This window comes from Littorina saxatilis, linkage group LG12 (genome assembly GCF_037325665.1).
Source record: "Littorina saxatilis isolate snail1 linkage group LG12, US_GU_Lsax_2.0, whole genome shotgun sequence".
Lineage (NCBI taxonomy): Eukaryota > Metazoa > Mollusca > Gastropoda > Littorinimorpha > Littorinidae > Littorina > Littorina saxatilis.
In genome coordinates, this window is record NC_090256.1 from 24,348,368 (window position 1) to 24,371,686 (window position 23,319).

At 41.6% G+C, this 23,319-nt stretch overlaps 1 protein-coding gene across 1 annotated transcript; it reads left to right on the forward strand.

Moving 5' to 3' along the window:
* Positions 1–370: 370 nt before the first annotated feature.
* On the forward strand, positions 371–22,419 carry LOC138981581 (protein O-GlcNAcase-like). The gene is made up of 15 exons (XM_070354548.1): positions 371–577; positions 3,653–3,704; positions 4,875–4,972; positions 5,474–5,604; positions 6,339–6,507; positions 7,179–7,277; positions 7,485–7,769; positions 8,131–8,870; positions 9,270–9,444; positions 10,894–10,947; positions 12,755–12,840; positions 15,356–15,460; positions 17,453–17,544; positions 17,991–18,180; positions 18,496–22,419. The coding sequence occupies exons 1-15, from the start codon at positions 544–546 to the stop codon at positions 18,799–18,801; spliced, it is 2,616 nt and encodes an 871-aa protein (XP_070210649.1). The 5' UTR covers positions 371–543; the 3' UTR covers positions 18,802–22,419.
* Positions 22,420–23,319: the final 900 nt, after the last annotated feature.

Consider the following 23,319-nt stretch of genomic DNA (forward strand, 5'->3'; position numbering starts at 1 on the left):
GCAAATACGGAATCGCCGCAGCGAAACTTCGCGATCGGCACCACGCTTCCACGTTTTCGCTAAGCGGCGCGGTGACCTCTTGCCCTCCAAACCCCGGTGCGCACGAAGTGATGACGTCAATAGGGAGACCTCCATTTATGTAAAACAAAAGCTGTATCGCGCACATTACTGACATACATTCTCAAGTGGATATTTGTAAAAACAGGTGCAGCAATGGCAATCCCTGATGCCAATTTCCCAAAATGTTCTTAATATGGAAAGGAAAACGGAAAGAAATAAAGGAGAAAAAAAAAGAAACTCCGGAAGCTTTTTCCCAAACCACCATTATATGTCTGCAGAAACCTGATTGGACCGGTTAGAGCTAGCTGGACATGCGTAGTGGAGTCGTCGCTCTCAGATGCGAAAATATCTGAGTAGACAAAACTACGGAATATTTAGTTTATTTTGTGGATTTGAACCAAAGCAGATCTACTTATATTGCTCTACCGTGGGCATACTCTACTGTGTCACCTCCTGTCATACTCTAACGGCAGCAAATTCAAAATGAACGGGGATTTTACGGCCGGTGTTGTGGAAGGTATGAACGAAATAAGAACAAAAGATGGCGCTCGTTTCGTCTGCTTCGTAGAAGCTCGATGAAGACTGAAACTGTTTATTATTGTTAATATTTGATTTGAACGATTCATACATTCCAGTTTTTGTAGGGTTCAGGTTCTTCAGAAGAGTACATGACTTTAAGAGATCTTGAGACTATTCATTCTCACACTGACCACAGGCGGAAGATATCGTTCACTGGACCACTACTTACATGTATAGAAAGACTTTCTATGTAAGTAGTGGTCCAGTGAACGATACCTTCCGCCTGTGCACTGACTTGCATCCTCCGCTACCAAATAGTACAATAGTACAGATGAGGGGTGGGGGGGAAGGGGGCCTGGGTTCAGGACCCCCTCCCCCCCTCTTATCCAGGCAAATGTATCTTTTCTCAGGGAGTCTGGTGAGAACCAAAATACCCTTAGGCCAAACAAAAAAATAAGTGTGGTTACGGTAACATAGCCAAAAAAATAGAGTAGGAAGGTAGGCAATCACTTTTTTTTAAAACTTTTTTTTCTAATGTGTACAAATTAAACCGACTTCGTGTACTTGACAGGGAAATAAGTGTGCGACTCGGGCGCTTTCGCTTTCATTGCGTTTTCTGCACTCGTTTTCTTGTTTTTGTGTGTGTTTTTTTTGACAAATGTAATAAAAAGTTATAGGGTCGGCCCCTAAAAATAGGGTAGGTCGGGTTACCGTAACCACACCTATTTTTGAGTCACTTGAGAAAAAGTGACTATGTAATCGGTCAGTGTTAGTCTGTCCGGCCGGCCGGCCGTCCGTAGACACCACCTTAACGTTGGACTTTTCTCGGAAACTATCAAAGCGATCGGGCTCATATTTTGTTTAGTCGTGACCTCCAATGACCTCTACACTTTAACGATGGTTTCGTTGACCTTTGACCTTTTTCAAGGTCACAGGTCAGCGTCAAAGGAAAAATTAGACATTTTATATCTTTTCTCGGAAACTATCAAAGCGATCGGGCTCATATTTTGTTTAGTCGTGACCTCCAATGACCTCTACACTTTAACGATGGTTTCGTTGACCTTTGACCTTTTTCAAGGTCACAGGTCAGCGTCAAAGGAAAAATTAGACATTTTATATCTTTGACAAAGTTCATCGGATGTGATTGAAACTTTGTAGGATTATTCTTTACATCAAAGTATTTACATCTGTAGCCTTTTACGAACGTTAGAAAAACAAGGGAGATAACTAGCCTTTTCTGTTCGGCAACACACAACTTAACGTTGGGCTTTTCTCGGAAACTATAAAAGTGACCGGGCTCAAATTTTATGTGAACGTGACTCATTGTGTTGTGAATAGCAATTTCTTCCTGTCCATCTGATGCCTCATATAATATTCAGAACTGCGAAAGTGACTCGATCGAGCGTTTGCTCTTCTTGTTTTTTTTAGGCCTTATCAAATTATGCTATTAAAAGTTGAAAGCATCTGGATGGCATATACAGGAATTGACATGATACATAGAGAATACTACATGGCTTGCTGTGTCGTACCAGATTTACACGAGTTGTTTTTTTAAATATTGAACTGCGAGCTGTTCACTATTTGAAAAAGCAACGAGTGTAAATCTGGTATGAAACAGCAAGCCATGTAGTATTCTGTTTATCCTACATACTGTACTTACGTGTATTTTACTGAAAATGTCCTGCAGTCGATGCAGCTGAATTGAAGACGCTTGTTTTGGAACCTCGATCTCTTCTAAAGCCTCGTGCAATATATTACGTCAAAGCAAAGAAACGTCACTCTGAAAGTGTGGCGTGACGTGTTAGTTCTAAAAATTCATCGAGGGTAATTAGCGAGCGCAATGTTTGTTTCTATAATGACGTTTGTCTCGGTGACTTTGGCATCATAAGCAGTGGAAAATTAAGTTCCTGCCAGACTTGCTTGACATGACCTCATTTACATGATATACACACGTGTGATTTGAACGATTATTATCTCACGGGTGTCTCTCTAACATATGTAGGATAAAGCTAGGTTAGTCTTAACAGTTTTTTTATTATTAATTTATAATCATGCCCTCATGTGCTGGAACCCTCATGTATTGTAACTGGAGAAGTGAGTTAGTACATGTAGCACATTCATCATAAAGTTTGTGTAATATTTTGTAAGTCTCGATCATGTCGCCTCGCAACCTCCTGTACTCCAAGATTGGCATATTGAGGAACTTCAATCTCTGCTCATAACTTAGCTTGAGCCATTGGGTGCCAGCAATGGATTATAAATACTTATTAGCTACTCTGTTTTTTCAAAAACTTCTTCAGCAATTTCTTTGAACCGTCTGTAATGAATGACTTTTCCCTCTTGTACGTCAAAAGATAAGCTGATCTACATCAGTACATGTATGTTGTTACAGTTACACAGACACACACAAATGCGCACATACTCTTACAGTTGCACACATGAACATACTGTACATACACAAGTATGTGCGCGCGGTTTCATGCGTACACGGCTTCTGAACCTGTAAATACATACCTGCAGGCTGTAGTAGGAGAGAGAGAGAGAGACTCTCGGCTAGCCCCGACTGACTTTGATCGAGACGGAGACTTGCCCAGCTAAAGTGAAGAGAATGGACAATAACGTCATAAACTCGACACATGTCAAAACTAACGACGCAGTGAGGAGAGAGCAACTCTGCAAGCAAAGTTACGCCGGCCCAGACGGGCAAGGTCTTTGATAGCTTATAAAATTATAAGATATATCTGCTAATATCAGACCTTTTTAACGACTCCTTTTATGTTTTGTTTTTTAAAAAAACCTACCCCATGACTTGACCAAATGGCAAGGAACATACTCTGAAATTCCCATTTAGATTGTTTCAGCCGTTTTGGACTCTTTCGTCATCATACGCAGACACACAAGATGCACAAAATAACGAGCTTTATACTAATATAGATTAGATTATATTTTATAGTTGACTTCTGTACTCTGGCTATGGGTTGTTTCATGTGCCAAACCTCAAGAACATTAACTTGAAATGTAATTTTGTCACCTGTTAGTTCTAAAGAGCTTATTTACCCCTCTATGGTTTCAGGTTTCTATGGTGTGCCTTGGACTGCAGACCAGAGGAAAACGTTGTTCAACTGGTAAATCCTCTTTGCAATCAAAATTCATGATAGCAGTGTGCTATAAATATCTGAGTTAAAATTGTTAGCGTTCTAATCTTTCTAAAAACTTTTTTTATATTTTTGTTATGAGTTTTGTTTAGGCTAAATGCCATGCACACTTTTTGTTTTTACAGACATGCATAGTGCATATCATGGTAATGCATTTACTGGGGGGGGGGGGGGGGGGGGGGAATGCACTGCAGAACAATATTTTTGCATACTGGCTCTTGTATGTGAAAACAATCTTTTGTGCAAGTTTATTGCCAGAGATGCAATAGTCACTGAACACTACCTTAGTTTTTGATATGTCTGATAGCTAAAGGTATGCATTTTTTCCTGTAGGATAAGTATTGGAAAAAAGTGGCACATTGTTTTTGTGCATATATTGTACACAGCACCATTGGAGAAAAAAATACATGTCAGCGAGTTTTGAAATGTTTCCAAGTACACACAACATTTTTGTTAACGCTATCCCTGTTTAAAGCGAAAGTGCTTTGAAGGTTCCAGTAAGATTTGTTACTCGCGTTAAAGTGGAAAAGAACCCAACCTGGAATGTATGGACTTGAAGTTGTAAAAAAAGAAAGAAATGAATTGTTCTCTGGTGCTTTATTTGTGTAGAGATTTCATATTAATCTTTCCTGTACCATTCTTCTCATAGACAGAGGGCAGTTTAGAAAGTGTGAAGTTAGATACGATCAATGGAGAATTACACTGTTAGGCTAGAGAGTCAGCCATGTTTAGGCGGAGCATGGCCGGGCAGAGTTATGGCAGCCACTGCATTCAAGTTTACAGTTTTTGTGGAATGGCATGTAGAGTGTTCATGGAGAATAGAAATAACATGTTCTACATTTTCATTATCATGCATACATCTTTAATTTAAATGCTCAGTGTTGAACTGAAGAACTGTAATATTAGTTTGGGAAATGTGCTTTGAAACTAGACACAATAATTGCTCAAAGTTCACATTTGACAAGTAAAGAGCGTTTTAAATGCATCTTGACCCAACTTTAAAAAGAAATGGCAGTCAAACAGTGGAACTTTGCTTTATTTTGTAGGTCCTTCAGATTAATGGTTTCAATGTCTTAAGGTTGATTTCTGTTGGTAAGAAGACATACACTGATACAGCACAAGAAAATGCTCTTTTTTTAGGATGCAGAAAATGGATCTGAACACTTACATGTATGCACCAAAAGATGACTGCAAACACAGGGCATTCTGGCGGGAGCTGTATTCTGTGGAAGAAGCTGGTAAGTGTGCCCCCCCCCCCCCCCCCCCCCCCCCACCCGAACAATACACATACACAATTGGGGGCCACATGCCAGTGCAAAGATCTGATGCTATTATCAGAATCAAATCACAAACAATGTTTTTATTTGAATTACCTTAAATGTGTACATGTTTTCCACATGAAACACTTGTAATTTTGACAAGCTAACCCTTATGTGGGTGCTGCATTATGTAATGCTTTGCCTGAACTTAATGCTCATTGGAAATCAAGTTGCAATTCTATTACAATTGACAAAATATAAATAAGAACCTTGCAGTCACTTTTTGTGGAAGAAGAAGTGGGTGAAAGTACGCGCTCATATCAATTTACTCCCCCAAAAATGGGATGTGTGCATCTGTTTAGTAGCTTGATTTACCCTTATAGTTATCCATACATGTAATACAAAACGTTTGAAGCTTGTCTCTTGTGGCATCAGTTAATGCAGCTATCAGAACTCATTTTGTTTGTTGTGTGCTTTCAGATAGTTTGACCAGCCTGATAGAGAGTGCTGGTGAGAAAGGAGTCACCTTTGTGTATGCAATTTCACCTGGGCTCGACATCTCTTTTTCTAATGCAAAGGATGTTCAGGCATTGAAAAGGAAACTGGAACAGGTAAAGCAAAACCTTGATGAAGCTTTGTTTTTGAGCTAGTATTTATATATATGACTGCACATTTGGCTGCTGTATACCGGCACGGTTGGCCTAGTGGTAAGGCATCCGCCTCGTGATCGGGAGGTCGTGGGTTCGAACCCCTGCCGGGTCATACCTAAGACTTTAAAATTGGCAATCTAGTGGCTGCTCCGCCTGGCGTCTGGCATTATGGGGTTAGTGCTAGGATTGGTTGGTCCGGTGTCAGAATAATGTGACTGGGTGAGACATGAAGCCTGTGCTGCGACTTCTGTCTTGTGTGTGGCGCACGTTATATGTCAAAGCAGCACCGCCCTGATATCACCCTTCGTGGTCGGCTGGGCGTTAAGCAAACAAACAAACAAATTTGGCTGCTGTATGCTATGTTACCAGAATGTTAGTTTGGGATATTCAGTGGATGAACAGGAGATCTATAAAGTTGGCAACATTGTGCGGAAAATGCAGGGGGTGTTGAAGGTTTGATTTGGACCTCTGTGTACACATCCATGCAGGGTATTGCTCTTAAGCGCTAAGTCTGCCTTTTCCCTCTGTATTTTGTTCGTGTGGTGGCTTGAAATCGGTTCAGTCAATTGTATGAATATTGATTTATGAAAATGTCACGTTTTACGTTGACTCTTTGTGAATGCTGAATTGATAAGGTTAAAGGCAGCAAGAGAGAGTGTAAACTATGGTGATGAATTTGTCTGTCTGCTTTACAGGTGGCAGCATTTGGTTGTCAAGCCTTTGCCATCCTGTTTGATGACATTGACCCAGAGCTGTCGGAGGCTGACCAGAGCGTGTTTTCCTCCTCTGCCTGTGCGCAGGCCTCTATTACCAACGAGATCTATGAGCATCTTCGTCAACCCAAATTTCTCTTCTGTCCTACAGGTTAGCTATCAAGTATCTGTTACAGCAAGTTTTTTTTCACCTCTAGCTCAGTTGGTAGAGCATTGGACTTATGATCTGCGTGTCACTTGTTCAGATCTGAGCCGAGATGGACAAGGGGCAATTTTAAGTGCAGACTCAAAGAGGGTATCCATGTCCCACCCCTGTGGCACGTAAAAGACCTTGCTCATTCTGCCAGATGTGCAGGTGGCTGATTATACCTCAACACGCAAACACCTGGGCAGCACCACTCTTGCTGCTAGCTTTCCACCAAATTTCCCAGCGATCAGACAATACTGCAATGAAAATGAAAGTGTTCCTACAGCACTTGTTTTGCATGGTATGTTCAGGCAATAAGTTATATATATTGAAGGATTGTTTTGAGTAATCAAAATATCTTTTCTGTCTGGCATCGACCTGTGATTGTCATACTGAACAGGTCACTCAATATTTATACTGCCAGCCGACCGCATGGCTGCAGCATGTTGCTCAGCTGACAGATAACATCAGACCAGAATTTGTTTCATAGTCTAAGAAGACCATGGCATTCAATTTGCTCGAGACTGCTTATCTGTTTTTAGTTTGATAATGACATACTGGGATGTTTTTAGGGGATGATAAGATAACGAGTTGGATAAATTATTCGTGTTTCAAACAAAAGGTCTGGTTTTCAGAGTACTGTGCAACCAGGGCGTTGCCAACTGTCTTGACCTCAGACTACCTGAAGACTCTTGGTTCAAAGCTGTTACCGGGCATTGATATCATGTGGACAGGTATGTGGACTTAAAATTCTTCATTGTCTTGAGATTGTGGCAACTAAAAATGCTCTTTATTTGTTTTTGTCCTGCTTCCCCCCATTCGCCCTGTTTAGGCTTGTATGGTGGTGCTGTCTTCTTAATTTTTCCCATAGCGTGTTTATCCTTTGTAAAGTTCAGTATTGACAAATTCATGACTTTGTATGAAATGTGTGATTGTTGTAGGGTGCATGGTGGTCAGCAAGAAAATCACCATTCAGACATTGGAAGACATTACTGCCATGCTGAAGCGATCGCCTGTCATCTGGGACAACATCCATGCCAATGATTACGACCCTCGCCGTGTCTTCTTGGGGCCCTATGCTGGAAGATCGTCTGAAATTATTCCATACCTCCGTGGCGTCATGACCAACCCCAACTGCGAATTTGAGGCCAACTACATAGCTTGTCACACTCTCGGTCAGTGGTGCAAGTCAAACCCTGACGGCGTGAAAAAAGACATCATCTCAGGTAAGTGTCTGTAAACTTGATCAGCACCTGCCCATTTCTCTCTCACTTTCTTATGTTTGTGGTGACTGAAAATAAGTGAGATGAAGAAGAAAAACGTCATAAAAAACTTCTTTCTTTTTGATGTGGGTTAACGCCTCTGCTTTGTCAAATGAATGCTTGAATGAAGAGGTTGGTGAGGGTAGGTGTCAAAAGGAAAAAGATCTTATTTCACCACCATCAACTTGCAAAGGATGCATGCTGCTTCTTGTAGGAGTGCTGAGTAAGTATTTTCACAACATGCATGCACTGATACAGTTTTAGGACTTAACTGTTACATGTTAATGAAGGATTCATTATTTTGTAATTTATGGTAATTTTGCAGGTGGAAAATTGAGTTCTGTCAGTGCTGACATCAAGTTAGAGACAGAGAGTGACTTCAGTTCAGATGATGACCTGCCAGCTTGGGACTGTCATTACCGACCTCATCAGGCCTTGAAAACTGCCATGAATGAGTGGCTCACAGAACTCACGGCATCCAGAGATCCACCTAAAAGAACGCTGCCTGTCTCCGCTATTGCGAATACTCCGTTCGCTCTCCCAGTCTTCCCAGCCGAGGACAGCGGGGCAACTGTGCTGCCTGCTCCTTCAGTTGATCTAAGCGTTGAATTGTCTCCTGTACTAAACCCTTCATTTCTCCAGCCAGAGGCACTGGCACAACCCATCAACAGTCTTGTGGAAGAACCCGTTTCTGAAGTCTCAGACGCAGCTTCTGACAGTAGTTGTGACATCGAACCCATGGATGGTGTGCAGCCTTCTAATACAGTACCAGTGCTGTCCAACCTCAACGTGGTGAAGGCTGAGCATAGCGTCTTGTCCACAAACACTGTTGACCTTTTGGATGAACAAATGCTGCTTGAAGACAGCTGCAAGGACTGCATTCAGGCACAGACAGTGAACACAGTGCTCACTTCCGGCCTACTCACTGCGCAGGATGTTACTTTGATGGTTGACCTATTTTACACACCTTTTGAACATGGCACAAGTTCACTTCAGCTCCTTCACAGTCTTCACTGGCTGTTGACTAATGCACACTGTATTCATGGAAACTGTGACGCAGCTAAGGTACAGTAACTTCCTGATCTGACAATTATTTCTGTTTGTACATTGTGTTAACCACCAGGGGCTGTTGGGATGGTTGTACGAATAAAGCCGTGTGCTACCAATAGCTGACTGCAAGAGTTCTTTAAGGTTGGTAGGTGTTTCAGGATGGTGAATAGCGTTAATTTCTGCTCCTCGCTAAACTGAACTCTTTGTTTACCTGTTTATAATATATGGCATTCTATGCAGAAGTTGATGAGGGATCTTCTCGTAAATTCTTACGTTGCCTTTCAGGATTTTTCAGTGATGGCTGGCATTCAGTCTAAAAATAGAAGTAGCTGTCATTCTAAACTCGTATATAGTAATATAATTGACTGAACCTGTTTGATTATGTTTGTAATTTGTATGCGAATGGCTGCACAGGCGAGTGAGTGGAGACAACACTTGGAGGAGTTTGAGAAGAAGGTCCAGGCTGTTGACGTGCTGCTTACACACCTGTTCATGGGGCCCAACAAGTCTGTGCTGTACGACCTCTACGCTTACCTGTGGGATATGCACGGTGTCCTGGGCATTTGTCTGGCCTACGTCAAATGGCTAGGTGAATATCTTGCTCTTCATCTTCATACCATCAATTAACCTATTTCCTCCTGTGGTATGGAAAGTCCCTCGGGCAATTTCAAACTTATGAAAATTGTAGCACAGTAACTAGTGCAAGTTTTCCAAAATTATGAATACTCAAACTTTGCAGGAAGCCAGAAGAAGTGGAAACAGATAATATATATTACTTCGGTATTATTGTGTAAAGAGGATGTTTCAGGGATCTGCATACAATGGGAGCTTGAGCGGGCAGTATTGGGCGCTCTGCTCTGGTGCGGAAAGGGTTATAGTTCATGTAAGCTGGCTCACTTTTGCCTGTAAGCTTTAAAGGACATTTTGTACTCTATTTTTCTGCCTTCATTCCCAATTCACGTTATTTGATGTTGCTTTAGAACTTGTAGTGTGTAATGTGGAAGTGTGAAAATTAAGACTACCGTATTTGACGGATTACAAGACGCACCGTTTTATAAGCCGCACCCCCAACTTTTTAAGAAAAAATTGGGACGAGCCACGTATAGGCCGCGTCACTATATTAGCCGCCGTCGAAAAAAATATAATCAGATCGTGTCAATCAATCAAAACAACCAGGCAAATGAAAGTACGGTATTTGGCGAAATCGGCTCCGAGAATAAACAAGTGAAACAAAGAAGAAAAGTGAAAAAGTTTGAAGAAAAATATCACACACACAATTTGTAACCAACACACACATGTAGTCCTGCCCGGAATAAGCTTTTTTTGGATGATTTACGACTTTTGCGCACATTTCGAGCAGACAAAAACACAACATGGCGGCTCTCGCTCCTCCAACTATCGCGAGACACAAAAAAACGAAATTTCGCACGCGCGAGATCCTGATACATCCGGTGTTTCTCTGTACGCTATCTTGTCACGACGACTTGTTGACAAACGAAGATTCGCGAAAGAAAGAGAAAAGCGTCGAGTCTTGAGTTAGAGAGCTAATAAAGTACCGGTAATCGCTAATCGAGCGAAATGAAAATCCGCGGCGACTTCCATTAGGTGAATGCTATTCAAGTTTAGGTAACGTTTTAGCCGCATCTTTTTATAAGCCGCAATGCGATTTTTTTGAAAAAAAGTCGCGGCTTGTAGTCCGTCAAATACGGTAGTAACCACTAACACGGTATTTCCTTTTAGTGAACTGTTGTAGGTGTGTACACTTTCGCAATGTTCTTTTCATATTTTTTTTAATGAATCTGTTTCATGCTTCTTGTGGTATGTTATGATTAAAGTGGTTCCATTCTGTTTCATGCTTCTTGTGGTATGTTATGATTAAAATGGTTCCATTCTGTTTCATGCTTCTTGTGGTATGTTATGATTAAAATGGTTCCATTCTGTTTCATGCTTCTTGTGGTATGTTATGATTAAAATGGTTCCATTCTGTTTCATGCTTCTTGTGGTATGTTATGATTAAAATGGTTCCATTCTGTTTCAGAAATGGGCGTGGTCTCCAACACTGCGGCATTGACTGCAACTGAATATGCGACATGTAGGTATTTCAAATACAGCCTATTCTTCCTCACTAAACTTAGTCCTCTGTTTCTCCTTGTTTGTCAAAGATGGGAACATTGTTGATTCAAGCTTTCATCTATTTTTATCTACTGTAACATTTATGACCCATCTCCCTTCATCTCCTTTTTTGGTTTGCGTATATTTTTTTTTTTTTTCCAAATAAGCACAAATAAGTGTATCATGACAATTTTGTGTGTGTGTTTAAAGAGTATAGAGGTATCTTTATTAACCCAAGTAATTTGATTTAAATAATTGTTTTGAGGGGTGCAATTTAGTAATATGCCAACTTTGTGGATTTTATTGTGATGTCAGTACAAGATATCAAGAGAATCTAACAGCTGTGTGGTCATCTGTGGGAAAAAAAAGTTCATCCATGGCAGCAATTTTGTTTCAAGGCTAAAAGAAACATCAGGAGACATCTTCAAAATGTTTAAGGGATATTTGAAATTTTCATTTTACTGTGCTTGTGGTCAGTTTTTCTTGTACCAAAAATTTAGTTAACTTCCTTCATAATATGTGAAATTTTCCTTACTTTAGATTATGACTTTCATTTTCATGCATTAATACAATGGGCACACTTGTGCCACTTAGTTTATTCCACACACCATGAAAGAGTACACACAAACTCTTCCATGTTTTTGGTGAAATTTATTGTCATTGATTTTTGGTTGGTTGTTGATAATGTAAAGTTTTGATGTGTTTTATTATGAATTCAAGGACAGAGAAAGAGAGATGAGCTTACTGTCAATCTTCTTACTTCAGATTTTGATTCTAACCAAGTTCTAACGTCTGCCATATTGACAAATAATGACATCGAATACAATTTTATAGCAAAATGACAAGGTTTCTGATGATTTTTTTTGTTTTAAGGTTGTATCATTAACACACATTTGGCAGCAAAAGAAAGTGTGTACTACATGTATTTGTTAGCTGATTTTTGTGCATGGAGAAACAGCATGATTGTGAAGTATTTTCTTATTGGCCTATTTCATGCTTATAATGAAGGCAACACCTTGATTTCATGGTCGTGCAAGACTCTTTCATGTTGACCACAGAAACACCAAGTCTCTACTTGTTCAGGATTACTGCCTTTTGATTGATATTTCAAAGCACGATTTTGCCTCATGCTCTGATGAAATTTGTTCCGTATAATGACGAATATTAGCTGATCAAGTGGACTGCAGGAGCAGTGTGTTTCTGTGGTTCCTTTAAAGAAGCTTGCACAGTATTTCAGAATTTGACCACCTTGGACAGTGTTTGAGATAAGCCAATAGTCACCATGCTGTTTGTCATTGTTAAAAAAACCACCTGAATGTCCTGAAAACTGAAACAGGTTAGCCTGACTGCAAAAACAACATAAATTATACACACACAAAAATTGCATGCAGATTTTTGCTGTCAAGTTGTGCGAGGCTATGCTTTCGAGTCAAAGAATTACATAAGCTTTCTTTGTTAACACTGATGCAACAAATTGTATGACTTTGTGGGTTCGAAGGAGCTTTTGTGGACTTAATTTTCACTATGCAGTCTGAGCTTTGTTTTGGGCTTTTCATTCATCCAAAGTATTAATAAAGATGCTTTCAGAGTTTTCTTGTGGAACAGATAGGGGTGATTGTTAAACACTAATGCTAGTGTGGACAAAACCAGACTAAAAAACCAATTACAAAATAGTCAACAAAGCTTATAGTGATTGTTTTTCATTTTCTTCTCCTTTACTAAGTTTTCAGCAGTAATACTACAACAACACTAATGTTTTTCTTCTTCTTTCTATCCCAACTAAACAGGGTTTTCTCAGGGCTATAGAGAAATCTTTACCAGTGGTGACCAAGAGCCATGGGTTTTCCGTGGTGGTCTGCAGGCCGAGTTGCAAGTATGTATGCTGCTCAGAGCGTGCGCTGCGATGACTGCGATTTGACGCCGCTTGCGTCTGCTTTTGCGCTGCGCTTTTGTCAAGTCTGCAAGTCCTATTTCATCTGCTGTTTTAGTTGATTAGTACCAGAATCTCACTAAAAAATACCTTTGTTTTTCCAGCAGTTGGTGATGACTAATGATAATTTCTTTTTGTAATCTGCAGGCATTGCTGTTTGGACAATTTAAGACAGGATAATTATTTGATTTTGAAAATTCTGAGATTGGCACTACAATTACAAAATTTATCGGACAGTTTTCTTTAGTCAGTTTTTGTGAATCGGTTCTGGAGATGCTTGAATTGTCCATTCTGACAGTGCCTTCAGGTTGATTTATTGGTTGCAAAGCTGTTCTGATATTGTTTTTTGTCAGCAGAGTATTGATTTACATTTTTTCTGAGGAGTTAGTCTGAGAACAAATATTTTAAAGAGTTGAATTTGTTCATTTTTGTAATACCACAGATGTATCTTTTGTGATGTTGCTCATTCTATATTGAGTTAATCATCAGAAATAGAACAAAATTTTAGTAGCTGCTTTGTCCATGCTATCTGCAATTTGCAGTTCGAGGTAATGGACAAAGTAGATGGAATGATTTACCATTTGGTGGGAACTTTTTGTTCCACAAAATATGCAATCTTTGGTATTTACAAGAAGTAAATCATAAAATGCTCATGGTGATGTATTGAATGATATTTTTGTCAAACACAGTCAAAGCCACAGTGTGTTTTTCAGTGGCTGGTGAGGTTAGAAGGCACCAAGTTACTCTCACTGTTCGCTCATTTCGTGCAGAAAATTCCTGTGAACAGTTTTCTTTATACCCTTCATTCAGTAGATCTTTGACGTTCATCTACCATTGTGTGAGAGACAAAAATGTACCTGGGACATTTGCATTGCAGCAAGGAGGTGGTGGTTTGAGTTATTAATATAATAACTCTTCTTCAAACATGGACTTCAGTCGCTCGCACGCAAACACTCGCACACATGAGGATCATTTTCACCCCTTGCCCCTTCTATTTCAATCAATCAATCAATCAATCAATCAATATGAGGCTTATATCGCGCGTATTCCGTGGGTACAGTTCCAAGCGCAGGGATTTTTTTAGTTATCTTTTATTTTTTTATGCAATTTATATCGCGCACATATTCAAGACGGAGGGATTTATTTATGCCGTGTGAGATGGAATTTTTTTACACAATACATCACGCATTCACATCGGCCAGCAGATCGCAGCCATTTCGGCGCATATCCTACTTTTCACGGCCTATTATTCCAAGTCACACGGGTATTTTGGTGGACATTTTTATCTATGCCCGTACAATTTTGCCAGGAAAGACCCTTTTGTCAATCGTGGGATCTTTAACGTGCACACCCCAATGTAGTGTACACGAAGGGACCTCGGTTTTTCGTCTCATCCAAAAGATTAGCACTTGAACCCACCACCTAGGTTAGGAAAGGGGGGAGAAAATTGCTAACGCCCTGACCCAGGGTCGAACTCGCAACCTCTCGCTTCCGAGCGCAAGTGCGTTACCACTCGGCCACCCAGTCCACCCTGGAAGAAAATAGGGTGATAGAGAACAGTGCATACACGACTAAACTCAGGCATTGTGTTCTTGACATCTGTCATTGCCAGGTTCAGTTCCATCATGAAGGTTGCAACCCGGTCTGCAGAGTATAACAGTGAGAGTAGCTTGGTGTATGAGATTCTGGTGCAATCTTTGAAGCAGTGGTCACGAAAAGGACATTGTATGTGTTTTTGTTATTAGGGTGATTCGTTTTGGTATGTCATGGTGCAACTTTTGGTATACCAGATTTTCTATTGTCAAATTGCAAGGTTCAGCTATTTCCAGATTTTTGTCATAAAAGCAATATTTTCTATGAAAGAATCAGAATGTGATAACAGAAGACAGTTTTTGTTCATAACTACGGTGGAACCCCCCTTTTAAGACCCCCCATTTTCAGACTCCCTCCTTTTTAAGACCTGATTTTCTCAGATTTTTTTAGGTCTTAAAAGGGGGGGTTCCACTGTGCTAGAAAAGATGTCATCCATTATTGGGCTGATGATCTTGGCTTACATATATTAAAATTAGATGGGGGGGGGAAGGAGGAACAGCTGCTAATGTTTAGCAAAATTAGTGCGTGAAGCAGTAATATTTATTTTCTAAAATAAATGATGATTGTTTTATTGACGTTATTGCCTGCATGACAATGGCATCTTTATAAGAAAGAGATAAAGAGTTGAAAAATTAGTTTTTGTTATTAGCTACAGTTTTTTTAAAGCTGTATAACATGGTTTCTTAAAATGTGATTTGCAAATTTTTGGTTTACCTATAATTTTTAAAAGTCAGGTAGATTTGTTATATGCCAACATTTGCATCATCCAAAATATTTAACATTATTGCTTGTGCGTCCGCATTGCGCTGCGCTGCGTTCTCCCTGGGGAAAATGTACTTATCTGTTGCTATGTTCTTTGTATTAGCGTCTGTTGCCTATATGTGCAACGCATGACTTGTTCCTGATCAAAACTCCTGACTGGGTTATCCAAGCTCTCTACAGGAACAGACCCTACAAACAGGAGGATCAGGTTAGTTTTTTGATTATCGATGTGTTAAAGTTAGTTTCCAGAGTGTATCAGCAGCGGTGGGTTTTGTTTTAAGGGGGGGGGGGGGGCATGACCGCCTATCTGGTGACCTCTTGCACGAGGCTGGCGAAAAACAAAGTGAACAGAAAATAGTAGTGCTGCTAACAATGATACAGTGGTACGTCTGTCTAACGACTTTGAAAATGTAACCGAAATTCGGTCGTTATATGGAGGGGTAATGGAGGATTCGTTTATGTCCGGGTCCCCCAATGATCAAAATGGCATGGGCGTTTTGATTGATGCCGCCGGCACAAAGTAATGTTATTCTTTCCTTAATTGATTATGGTAAACAGTTTTTTATTCAATTATTTACCCACACAGTTGTCTTGCTTGTTTAATCAAGCCCCATAACTGCTTGTGGATTATTTACCGGCACGGTTGGCCTAGTGGTAAGGCGTCCGCCCCGTGATCGGGAGGTCGTGGGTTCGAACCCCGGCCGGGTCATACCTAAGACTTTAAAATGGGCAATCTAGTGGCTGCTCCGCCTGGCGTCTGGCATTATGGGGTTAGTGCTAGGACTGGTTGGTCCGGTGTCAGAATAATGTGACTGGGTGAGACATAAAGCCTGTGCTGCGACTTCTGTCTTGTGTGTGGCGCACGTTATATGTCAAAGCAGCACCGCCCTGATATGGCCCTTCGTGGTCGGCTGGGCGTTAAGCAAATAAACAAACTTGTGGATTAAGGTTTGCAAATAAACACACTGAGGTCGAACGAAAGCATGCGGTCCATGCACATCGATCTCGATACCAGATGCTAATCTTAATCATACAATACCCTGCACAAATTTGGTTAAAAACAAAGAAGTGTCCCAAACGCTTGTTTCAAAAACTTGTAGGCCTTTACAGAAGTTAAGAACCGCGGCAGTGTGTTGAAACTGATGTAAAATTGTAGCGAAAAGCGTCAGTTTTCACCTTTGACTCGCTCATTCAAGGGACATAACTGCACTTCGGACTGTCCACGGTGTTGAGTAATTTAGAAGACTACACTACTCACCTTCAAACTTCACTGACGGGATTCTGATGAGAATTTATTGATTCAAACGAACGCGTGGTTGTATATCGCGTCACTCTGTCACGGATCGGGGGGGGGGGGGGGGGGGGGGGGGGGGGGGGGGGGGAAACCAGTTCCAGATTTCGAAACTATGTTCGTCAGCCATTGTTTTTAGCAAGGCAGAACACATGTGCACGAGCTTCTTGGACGTACATTGCAAAATATCATGACGTCACCACAACTTTCGGTTTTGGTTCGATCTGCGGATTACTTTCATGACGTTTCTGTAACTTTGCATGTTTATAAGGTAGGAATTCCTGCACACTGCACAGTTCTTTGCAAAATGAAGCAGATATATGGCAACTGACCTTTATCTTGTCAAAATAAAGTAATGACCTGGAATAGAAATGAAAAACCATGGCTTTAGCCGTTTGCGTGCCAAAGTGATGTTGTACACGTACAGGATTTCAGCACGTGTTTGTGTCCGTATCACGTACTGACTCATCTGGAGATATACGTCAGAGTAAACCAAACCCGTGATAATTTTGGAAAAAGTCAATATAAGTTCACGTTTGGACGGTCATATGTCGTATCAGAGAGGGGAACGTAATATGGAAGTGAGAAATACTAAGACAAAGAAGGAGAAAAAATCCGTCAGAGAAAAGTCGGTTGTAATATTGAGGGACCCGTAAAAGAGAGGGGTCGTAAAGGGAGGTACCACTGTACAGCATTTATCTTTATTTAAAAGTTGGCAGAAACAATTTTAGATGCCTAACTTTATTGAGAACTTGTTGGGTGATGTTATCATGTTGCAGCTTATCTAGGCATCTTTCTTTCTTGAATGAACTGAAACTCTTTTTATAAACTAAAATACTTACACTTTGATCAGTGATTTTTCAGCACATATTTATTTTCATTTCATGGATCATTGTACATGTATTGCAGACTTCAGTTTACGACATATGCCTGAAGACCTGTGATGATGGCATGGATGGATCAGAAGCCTTCTCTGAATTTCCACATCTTCTTGGCGACAGGTAATTGATAAACTTTTCAGAAAAGAAATGAGAATTTTGATTTTTTTTTTAAGAATTGGACACATATTAACCAATAACCGGTTCGCCGCCAGGAAATGTTTGTATACAAAACATTTCCTGTATTGACCTGAATTGACAACTTACAGTGTGCAGTTGATGTATAAATGAATACACCACCCACACACATTGTTTTTTCTTTCCCTTTTCTGTTTTTGTTTATTGCATGTTTTTTTGCCCGTTAAAGTAAGTTACAGGTGACGTTCTACAGTCAGTGAAAGAGTTATACAGTTACATTGAAAATTTAGGTATTTTAGAACTGTGAAATTTGAGATCAAATAGCATAGGGATGCAGTCTGTGCTTTTTGATCTATTTAAGTTTTAGTTTTGTTCTCTGAGAATTAGAAAAGCAATTTTCTGTTGTAACCGATGTTGTCCTTTTTGTGCAGACTGGTTGGGAGCTTCTTGGCCTTCAGTCCTGAATTCTGCTTTGTGGTGGAGGGAGAGCATAGTATGTGTGGATACGCCATGGCAGCTCTTGATGCCCAAGACCTAGCCACCAAAAGCAACCAAGCTTGGGTGCCAGCCATGCAAGACAAATATTCCAGACCAGCTCAAGAGAATCTCAGTCCAGCAGAAGTAAGTGTTGCGTTGTTAGTCCCTCGCTTTCCCCAGTAAGTATACACTCTTTCACAACCCATACAAACCCGGCACTTATTTCCCAACATCCTCTATTTCTATCAAACTTCTTCATTTTCAAGTTTTGGTAACAGTCGTACCTGCTCATTGCAACCACCCATTTCAAAGACCCCGACAAGGTTCATTACTATGTAATTCACCTTTTCATAACGACCACCTGTCTCTAAGAACCACTTTTAGCTGGGTGGTCGTTATAGACAGGTTTGACTTGACTTTTGTTTTGTGGACTCATTTGAATATTTATTTCCCCTGCAGAAAATCATGCTGAGCTTCCACACTGAGTCCTTGGAAGTGAGGGAGGATGTCTACCTCTCTTACCCTTCAGTTGTGCGCATGGACGTGATGTTCAGCCGTGTCTACGACCCTGCTGTTCCTCAACGACTTCTTGCTTCTGCCCTGTGTGCCATAAAAGCCGCTGGATCTAAAGGGGTGCACACAAAACTCAACAGTGGGGACAAGTTCATGGTGGACTTCTACACCAAACTCGGCTTTGTCCTTATCCCAGCACCTGCTGCTGCAGACCAGACATCAGAGTTTGTCTACATGGGCCGTCTCATATAACATTTTATCAATTCCATATTTTTGATGTTGCTGTGACCTTTTGTTGGGGGAAAGAAGCTTGAAGTATGTGTGTTTGGTCAACAAGGTAATAATTGTTCTCTTATATGTGTGGACCCTTCTTTCTGTCCGAGTCTTATTTGACATGTCACTGATGTGTTGGTGCTTATTGCTGAGACTGAGAGGTGGTAGTGTTGATGGTCAAAATCTTCCACCTCCCACTGTCACTTAAGTGACTGCTACCTTTGCCAGCTGTATATTGTGATTAATTAACTGCTGCTTTAATACTTATTGTGCAATGGCAAGTTTGGGCAAAGTACTGTTGTATAAGGAACGCGTTCGACTGTGGAGTGTGTGTATATGAATAACAGTGAGTGGGTTCCTTAGGGGAATTTATTTCTTGCTGATGGCTTTCAGTCACCTCAGCATGTTGGTAAATGAGGGTCAACCACATGGACCAATACCTTGATGTTCTATGTATGATGTTAATTCTTTTGTTGGACATCTGTTTTTCTCTGTCATGCTGATGCTTGCTTAATGTAAAGATTCATTAAATTACATATTCTTACCCAATTCTCATAAATGCATTGACTTCAATGTCACATGCTAGATGTCAAAAAACTACTCAAATTACCTGCCCTTGCAAGGGTGGTAACCAAGCTAAAAACAGACACCATAGCCCTTGCTATGCCCTGTCCCACCTGGTTACCCATAACCCACCGCGCACCACGTGAGCGCCGGCATCCGGAATAATCTTTCTCGACTTTCGACGACACACGTCAGACGTGCGGAATTCGTCTGCTCACTTGGCTTTCCCAATTCTTTGTGACGTTATGGGCTTGGGGGGGCCTTTACCTGTTCGCCTTTCTTTTGGTGAGACCTGCCCTTTTTATTGAATTGAATTGTTGTTTGTTAGCTGCTTGTTTACAGCCGCTTCAGAAATTTACTTTTTTAGTGGACTACGATTTCGGCCATTTACAAGATGGCCGATAGCAAGCAGTAACTTAGGGCTAGGCAGGAAGTGAATAAGGCTGTTAGCCCTTTTTAGAAACCTCTGTGCGGGTCGTCGACCCTGCGAGTAGTACTGCTTTTGTAGTAGCTGTTTGTGCGGATAATTATGGTTTCGTTTTTTCTTCCTAGCCCTCCTCTCTTAAGGAGAACCAGTCAGTGTCTTCCACTTTCGGGGGACTTAACGATGAAATATGTGTTTATTTCTCAGCTGTTTCAGGCACGATCAGCCCGCCCACTGTGGCGGCGTACTCCTTGGCAGCTTCGCATCGTGGTCTGGTGCAAATGGCCAGTTCGGTTCAGCCCTTTTTTGCCTCTGGTGGCTCTGGGTTGTTCACGAGCACCCTCTCCTTTCGGGAGGGGGGGCCTGCTCCCTACCAGCCTCTGATTACCTACGGTATGCACCGTGGTCTGGTGCAAATGGCCAGTTCGGTTCAACCCTTTCTGCCTCTGGTAGTACTGGGTTGTTCACGAGCACTCTCTCCGTTGGGAGAGGGGGCCTTCTCCCCGCCTGTCTTTGCCCGCTCCCCCCCCCCCCCCCCCCCCCCCCCCCCGCGGGGTGGGTGGGTGGTGGGGCTACTGGACGTCAGCAGGTGGACAGGTAGGGATCGGCCGTTTACGGCTGCGTCTCTCACCCCGTCTCTCCCCCCTCCAGGGGCTCCGTAGGGCTACACTCTTTGGTCGAACCACCCCCCTCCCCACTGGGGGCGCGGCGTGGCTCAAACCAGGCAGACTGGTTCGCAGCACTGGGATGCTTCTCTCACACAGCGGGTGGGGTACGGCTGGCCGGGCTTGGTTTTGTCTCGTACCCCCACTCGCCCTCCTTCTCGGCAGGGCGCTGTGCCAACTACCAACCTCAGTCAAGTGGGCGGTTTGGGTTGGCAGGCAGAGACTGATCACGCTTTTCACTCTCACTCTTGGCGGTGTTATCAGCAGGAGTTTTAGTGCGCTGCCTCCCCCGTCTCCCCTCCTTTTGTGTTTTGACACAACTGCTGGTCGGGATTCGGGTGGCGGATTCAGAGCGCTCAGTCAATTGGAAATAAGAGCCAAAAGCTCATGTTCTTATCTCTTTACACGGCCGGGGATATAGCTCAGTTGGTAGCGCGCTGGATTTGTATTCAGTTGGCCGCTGTCAGCGTGAGTTCGATCCCAGGTTCGGCGGAAATTTATTTCAGAGTCAAATTTGTGTGCAGACTCTCTTTGGTGTCCGAACTCCCCCCCCGTGTACACTACATTGGGTGTGCACGTTAAAGATCCCACGATTGACAAAAGGGTCTTTCCTGGCAAAAATTGCTTAGGCACAGTTAATAATTGTCTACCTATACCCGTGTGACTTGGAATAATAGGCCGTGAAAGGTAATTATGCGCCGAAATGGCTGCAATTACTGGCCGTATAAAATTTCATCTCACACGGCATCACTGCAGAGCGCCTAGAACTGTACCCACGGAATATGCGCGATATAAGCCTCATTGATTGATTGATTGAAGTGAAAGAGGCTTCTCTTTATTGACTCTCACAGGAGGTGTTGCTACTTTCATAGGACAGTCCTATGGGTGGTGGCTTATTGAACACAGGGGTGGGGGGGGGGGGGGGCGTTCAGTCCTCCCTCTGTTTCCTTTACAGGAGTCCAGAGCCTGGGGTTCTTCTCTCGCTGGTGGTGTTCCTGTCGCCTATGCGAAGTTTTGCCAACAGCTCTTTGGAGGTCCGATACGTGTTCATTCATTTTTTACCTCCTGGACATCTCCTGCTCTTAACTTGAAGGGGCAATTTCCTTGCCCTCGTTAGTTTCTGCAGGACAGGTTCTCTCAGGGACATAAGTAAGTTCCCTCCGCCTTTAGGAGCAATCTGCATTTATGAGAATTGGGGTAAGAATATGTAATTTAATGGAACATTTCAATAGTAAATTTTCATTTGATTAATATACTTGCCCAATTCTCATAGTTAATACCCTCCCATCCATCCCCGCTACCTAAGGGTTTTTGAGAAGTCTCGAATGATTATTTCGGATGCCGGCGCTCACGTGGTGCGCGGTGGGTTATGGGTAACGGCTATGGCGTCTGTTTTTAGCTTGGTTACCACCCTTGCAAGGGCAGGTAATTTGAGTAGTTTTTTTACATCTAGCATGTGAGATTAAAGTCAATGCATTTATGAGAATTGGGTAAGTATTAATCAAATGAAAATTTACTATTGAAATTTTCCATTACAGTTCAAGTTTTGAGCAAAAAGTCTTCAGTGTAAATGCTGATAAGTTTTCATTGGGAACAATCTTTTTTTTTCTTCTGTGAATTTAAATGAAAGTTGCATTGATGACAAAGCTGATTTGATTAAAAGAAAGGGCTTATTATTTGTGTATCATGGTTGAAACAGTATTTGATGATTTTTTTTTTATTGAGCTGAGTGCAAGTACTAGGAAGTCTGAAAATTGAGATTGCATAAGTTGTTGTGCAGCTTGAGTTCACAGAACTTTACATGAGGGGAAATGAAGTATTTGTTACTTCTCAAAACCATTGGAAGTGGTTGTGCAAGATTATGTGCTGTGATAGTGTAACACTTTTATTGATCCTGCTTGTCAAACTTTATACCAGTGACTTAAAATAAAACTTTAAATTGCAGTGGATTTGGTGGTGACTGAGTGTAAAGGGCAGAAGGATGTTTGCTGAATTTTCACACACACACACACACACACACACACAGCCCTGTATGCACACAGACCCAAAACCACAAGTAGAAGAGGGACCTCTTGAACCAGTACAATTCCCCTGCATGAAGAGATTGTTAAGTGTTACACCCTGCAATTGTTTCTGAATACCACTAGCTACACACAAACATTGCTTGAAAGTGAGGTGTATGTCCGTCTTTAATTGGTTCATTGGTTTTGCACATGATTGGTCTGGGCCACAATTTTGACAATAGAACCCACCCTGCTGCACGCCAAAGCAGAACGCAGTTTGCCACACCCTGAATACAGTGGTAGGTTGGACTATTACATGGTATGTACCACAGGCAGGATTGCAAGAGGCAAAGTTGAATGGTGTAACTATCCCTTTGCTGACACACAAGAAGTCCTGTCCAACACTGGCATGTATAACATTTAGTTTTATTTTATACATCAACCAGATGTATAGCATGCACCTTTTGAACAATTAAGCATTACATGTGCCAGTTTTAGCGATGGGGGCCTTAAATAGTACCTCTCTCCATCAACATTTACAAGAATGAAGGAAGGACAACTTTGTAGGACACATCAAAACCTAACAAGTCGCATAAGGCGAAAATACAACATTTAGTCAAGTAGCTGTCGAACTCACAGAATGAAACTGAACGCAATGCCATTTTTCAGCAAGACCGTATACTCGTAGCATCGTCAGTCCACCGCTCATGGCAAAGGCAGTGAAATTGACAAGAAGAGCGGGGTAGTAGTTGCGCTAAGAAGGATAGCATGCTTTTCTGTACCTCTCTTTGTTTTAACTTTCTGAGCGTGTTTTTAATCCAAACATATATCTATATGTTTT